Raw genomic sequence first — 6,000 nt, 5'->3', positions numbered from 1 at the left:
ACTAAGCCATCTCCCCAGGCCTCTCTCTCCATGCTTTTTCTGGCACCCATTGTACCTCCTGTCTTCACTTTTGACAGACTGTGCAGGCTAACTCCAGTGGCTAAGATTCAGCCCAGGTGTCTAGCCACTTTGGGATGTGGCTCATGGGCTAGCTCTCTAGAGAACCACATAACCTGGATTCTGAACCTTCGTCTCTTTCCAGGCTTATTTGAAGCCACTCCTCTGTGCTGGGGATGTTCGATGTGGTGTCACCACCATACACAGGGTTACAAGTGAAAGGGGTGGCAACATGCTCTCATATATATCAACTAAAGTAAATGTGACAGAACCTCAGGTGGCTTGGGTAGTCTGCCCCGGGTGGGGGGGGCACTGTGTGCTCCTGATTTTTGCTGGAGGAAAGAGGGGACCCATCCTCATCCCACAGATAAGCAGACTCTCTGGCAAAGGTGAACTTCCACCACACTTAGAAAATAGAAAAATTGGGGGGTGTATGGACAGAGATCTGATGCTTGTGCAAAGGACCAAGTCTGGTCCCACATCTGATGGCTCACAATGTCCCGAAACTCCAGCACCAGGAGATTCAATGCTCCAGAGATCTCTGGGTACCGGCACTCATGTGTGTCCCCCCCACCCCAGCATGTGTGTGTGAGAGTGTATGTGTTCATTCATGTGTGGCATAAAACATTGTTTAAAGGAAAACACAAAAGTTGGGCTAGGCGTGAGCACACATGCACACAGGCAGAGACAAATAAAAGACTAATGTAACTTCTTTTAATTGTCATTCTATGTTCTCCGCAGCTGCCCCCACCCTCCCCTTCTCTTGGATGACCACTTTTGTAGGCTACAGGGGACTAGGGAACAAAGCCTGGGGGGGGGCATGCAGCAGCCCCAGTCAGGTGGTAGGGGAACAAGCCACAATTACAAATTCATCACAACAATTAACGCTGAAGCCTGGGAGAGCTGCAGAGAGGGGAGGCTCCTCTTTGTCAGGGTCTATTTGCCGGTGACCTTGCTCTGAAGGCGATGGTATTCCTTCAGCCTGTAAACCAGATGGAAAACAAAGAAAAATGTAATTTCACAATAACAACATGAGCTCTGTTCAATTAATTCAGGCAGGATGGGGGTGGTGGGGGCAGCTGTTTGTTAAGATGTGTGTGAAGTTGTCTTTCTTCAGTCCCCTCTCCTGCCCTAGCCTCCCATGGCTCCTCCAATCAGGATAATGTAATTAATTTATCAGAAAGGGAAAACATTGTTTGTCATTGTTGAAGATAAAGCATTTAACAGGCAATAGGAGAAGAAGAGGCCATTATGTTCTGGGCCATTTCAAAAGGTTTATGAGGTTATAAACCACAGACAGCAGGAGGCAGAAGGTGGAGAGGCTGCAGAGAGGAGGTCTCTGCAGATCTGGGGTGGCTCCAGGGAACCCAAGACATGCTGTCAGAGCAAGGAGAGGCCACCTCTGTCTTCCTGACACAGCCCCGAGAGTCAGGAGTTAGCAATGGAAAACCCAGAGTTGGTCTTCCCAGCTCGGCACCACTGACTCTGTGACTCCAGCTAAGCTACTTAACCATTCTGGGCCTGTTTCTGGGGAATTCAGAATCTCTGTAAGAATTAAGATAAGCTAGGGTCTGGCAAGATGGCTCAGTAGGTAAAGGTGTTTGCTGCCAAGCCTGAAGGCCCGAGTTTGATCCTCAGGGCCCACATGGTAGTAGGGGAGAACTCACCTTAGAAAGTGCTCTCTGACTTCCACATACAAAAACATACACACAAACATAACAAAAATCTAAAAATTAAAACGAACTAGAAAAGAACCTAGGAGCTGCCATAATGGTGACCTTGCTTGTGTCTTTGAGCATACTGGCCCTGGCCAGAGGACTAGCTGCTGGGCACTGCTGTATAGCAGAACCTTTAGCTGTGAGCTTGATCCCCATAGGCTCCTACGGTAGCTTCACTGAACCTGTGCAGCGGGGCACCTCACCCTCCCTTGATCCACCTGGAGAGTGGGGAGGTGTTGCATATAACCCCCAGGCCTCAGTGACTTGCTGCCTTGATCTCCAGCTAAGGGACAGCCGCATAAAGATTCTTTTGCCCTTCAGGCCATTCCCCCATCTGGTCTGTCCAGTCTAGGAGCTCACAGTGTCCTTGTAGCTAGAGGCAGTAGGGCAATTGTTAGAGGCCAGGGCAGAATGCAGGTATCAAATGTCCAGGCCCCTCAGATTCTGTTGGCTATCAGGCCCTGCTGAGCAAGGGAGCTGGCCGGTGGAGGAGCTACAAGTGGATGGACAGGAACATGGTGTGTGAAGGGTCAACATCACGTCAGACCCTGCTGCCCAAAGCTGGAGAGTTCTGATGATCAGCATGGCCCAGAGTTTCTCACCTGAGAGAGTTGATATTGATGAAGCCAGTAGCATCAATGGGCTCATAATCGCCCTGCACGTTCATGCTGCAAGGAGAGAGCAGAGCTTAGCAACACAGGCCACTCCCCCCTGCCAAGTCCCTCCTCCAGTCAGACTAATTCCTGAAGCTCTGTACTGGGTCAGGTACCATGCCAGCAGCTGCTGGCCAGGTAGCACCCAGAAGCCTCTATCCTAAGTGCAAAGAGGTATCAGGTTGGGTCCCGGCTTGGCTGACTCTGGTCCTGTGAATTCCTCCTGACATTTGAAAACAGGTCCTCCACAGAGCCAGGGTCTGAAATGGCCTATGACATCCAATGCTTACAAACTGGAGCAAATGATATAGGCTTCCTGGAGCTGAGGGAGGCTGGGAAGCATGGCAGCATGGAGTCCCACAGAGTCACCTCCACCCTACTTGTCCAACCACACAGGCCTTACAGTACCATCCTGATACTCAGACATCAATGGTCTCAGTAAAGCTGCCCTCCCCTCTGCAGCTTCCTTCCCAGCAGCTAGAAGGCAGCCATCCAGGTCTGGCGACTACGCCTGCAGCCATCTCAGAGAACCTAGGGAAGCATGCAGGTTCCCGGGGCTGAATATGCACCTTGGGAATGTACGTGACATCCCATTCATTCATTCATTCACTCTTTTGTAGGCAGATTTTTCAGTTGTTCTGCTGATCAGCTCTGTCCTGCCAGCCATTCCCAAATAACTCATTCATTCATTCAGGCATTTATTAGGCACTTTTGGACAATCTGGGCCAGGGCAGAGGAAGCAAGAATAAGAGTTATCACGTGTGCCAGGTGGTGGTGGTGCTGGTGGTGGCAGCAGCGGCACACACCTTTAATCCCAGCACTGAGGAGCTGAGGCAGGAGGATCTCTTTGAATTCCAGGTCAGCCTGGTCTACAGAGTGAGTTCCAGGACAGCCAGGGCTACACAGAGAAACCCTGTCTCAGAAAAACAAAACAAAACAAAAACAAAAACACAAAAACCAAAGCAAAACAGAAAGAGTGAGACATGCCACAGGTGCCAACATCACTGTCGCCCAGCACCTGGACAAGTTCAGCTTTGGGTCCCTGCAGTCTCAACCACCCCCAACTTCCAAGCTGCTCTTAATCAGGCCCTTGTCTTTAGTCTCACAACAAAGCAATCTCAAGGCTCTTGAGGACAAGGAGGTGGCCTGTCCCCTCAGGAGCCCTCTCCATGAGGTAAGAGTGGGAAGCAGGTGAGAAGTTCCCGTCACCATGCCACTGAGGCCATGCCTCTGGCTCTCTTGAGCACCTACCCCCCTATTTCTGATGGCCCTGGGGGGGTGAACCCAAGACTTTGCACACTCGAGGCAAGTGTTAATCACCAAGCTACACCTCAGCTCAGCTGTGGGCCTTTTCTAAGAATGAATAGGAGCCAGGAATGGTGGCACTCACCTATAACCCTAGCACCACAGTGGAGAGGTGAAAGCTAGCCTGGGCTACATGCATAGTAAAGCCCTGTTTCTCTACCTTCATCTCCCCCTGAAAAACAGTGTCTACACAAGCCCCACTGTGGGTGGGGGTGAGTGGGGTACGGGTGGGGGGGTTAAGTTTGACCTTGATGTTTTCCAGGTACCAAAGTCGCTCCATGCTCTGCCTTTCAGGACCTCCTGGTTATCCCCTTTTTCTCCAGAGTTCCCTGTGGGGTTTGGGACCTGATGACAAGTGACCAGTGACGGGTGTGCTCCCTCAGTGGGAGAGATGCCAGGCTTGCACTGGGCTGCTGTCATTGTGTCTATATAGTCAGGAATGGCTGGTCTAAACTACCAACTTGTGCAATATTCAACAAACCTTGCTTGCCTGGGTGCATGTGAGGGTTCTGGAGACACAAGCTTTACCATCTCTTGCTCTCTATCTCTTTCTGTAAAGCAGGCTTTGGAAACACGCCTCGCCTCTGCCGCAAGCCCTCACCTTTAGAAGCACCCTGTACACAGTTGTGGGAGCAGGCTGATGGCTGAGCCCTTTCCTCACCTAGGCCATAGGGTCTTCCTTTCCTTCACCTACAGGTCTCCCAAGTCAAAACAAACTCTACATCACAATCCTAGCACTTTGCGGAGGGACAGGAGTTCAAGGTTACCCTTTTATACTGAATCAGTGGGGACCTCATCTTAAAAACAAACAAAAACAACAAAACCCTCCCTCATGCCTGTTTCCAAGACAAGCTGGACAAACAGCTCCAGGAGTCCAGCAGAGAGGGCCCCTTCAAGGACAGACCTGCCCCATGAGGCTGCCTGGAGTCCTGATCGAGAGAGTGGTGCTTGTTTGGGAAGGAAAAACCTCTTTTTCAAATAGTGCTTTGGTGTGGGGGGGTGGGGTGTAGAAACAGAGTTTACAATGGTTTTTTTTACTGCCTCTGACGGTCTACAGAAAAACCTCTGTGCTTTTATTTTTGCTCATTCGAGTGGCTCTGACCTGCTCTATAATTACATTACTTTCTACCTACTGCGCCCGGCATTTCCAGCTCTGCTACCTCTTGCAGCTTCCTCGCTGGTCCCTGTGACGCTGTCACTCAAGGGCTTTCAAGTCAGCGATGTAGAAATCAAAAAGAAAAGGGAAATGGTCGGAGACGCAGTGAGAATAACTGCTTCTGCTTTTCTCTTTTTTCCCCCCTTTCCCTTTTTACTTTATTCATTTAATCTCCCTGAGTGAGACTGTAAGGTTTAATGAAGGGTTGGGCAGATTATTAGAGGCTGTTCATTTGGAGGGGGAGGGGAGAAAGAGCCAGAGAGAGAAAGAGAGAAGATAATTTGACATTTACCCCGACTGATCTAAACTGATTCGGTTATATTTATGGCTTATAAAGTGTTTAGAAAGATTGAAGTGGGGGGAAGGAACTCAACATGGCAGAGAGAGGGGAAGGAGAAAAATAATATTGACTGCCAAACAAAACTCGTACTTTAATTCCAAGTGGTCCCCGGGAGGGCAGGGCAGGGCAGGCCTTGCCTGAGCCAGCTGGGGCTGGGGATGGTCCTCCTCAGGTAGTTCTGCCTGTCCCTGTGGGTTTATTCCCATCCACAGCCTGGCCAAGTGATGTTCAGGGGAGATGGCTGGGCTTCTCAGGGCAGGCTACCATCTGACACAAGAAAATCTTGTGTCTCCCTTGTCTCCCAAGTCAAAACAAACTCTAGACATGGATATGAAGGATGTTTAGAACACACCAGCTTAGCTAGCTCACTGTCACAGGTTCCCCTCTGCTTGGTTCTCCCAGAAGGAAGCTCCTGGAAACTCCATCTGAGTTTCCTGCTCATCTCCCTGGTGGTCCCTTCTGTCCAGGACCTCAGAAAACAACAGGCTTGAGAGATCCTCCATTCTGTACTCATTGCCCCAAAGCAGACAAGATGGTTCTCCTGGGCTATCTCAGACAAGATTTGTACTAAAGGTACTTACACTTAAATCTGAGCCTCCCTCAGCATTTACTGTCTTACAGCTGGGATGTGGATCAGTGGCTGAGCACTTGCCTAGTGAGTGTGAAGCCTCATGTTCTATTGGCACCACTGAAGGAAAATGCAGCCTCCCCCTCTCTCATGCCCCTTCATCCCCAGGGTGTTCCTGCACCCTGGCATCCCCCTCCACATCC

At 50.3% G+C, this 6,000-nt stretch overlaps 1 protein-coding gene across 1 annotated transcript in view; it reads right to left on the bottom strand.

Moving 5' to 3' along the window:
- Positions 1 to 757: 757 nt before the first annotated feature.
- Ass1 (argininosuccinate synthase 1) overlaps positions 758 to 6,000 on the bottom strand; it is a 42,419-nt gene continuing 37,176 nt past the window's right edge. Inside the window, exons 14-15 of the mRNA XM_051185120.1 lie at positions 2,378 to 2,443; positions 758 to 1,039 (exon numbers count right to left, since the gene is read on the bottom strand). Of these exons, the coding sequence (XP_051041077.1) occupies positions 994 to 1,039; positions 2,378 to 2,443 (112 nt within the window). The 3' untranslated portion in view covers positions 758 to 993. The remainder of the gene's footprint in view (positions 1,040 to 2,377; positions 2,444 to 6,000) is intronic.

The sequence above is a fragment of the Phodopus roborovskii genome, unplaced genomic scaffold (assembly GCF_943737965.1).
Source record: "Phodopus roborovskii unplaced genomic scaffold, PHOROB, whole genome shotgun sequence".
Taxonomy (NCBI): Eukaryota; Metazoa; Chordata; class Mammalia; order Rodentia; family Cricetidae; genus Phodopus; species Phodopus roborovskii.
The sequence above is the reverse complement of the archived record's forward strand: the minus strand, read 5'-3'. Positions and strand labels throughout refer to the sequence as shown.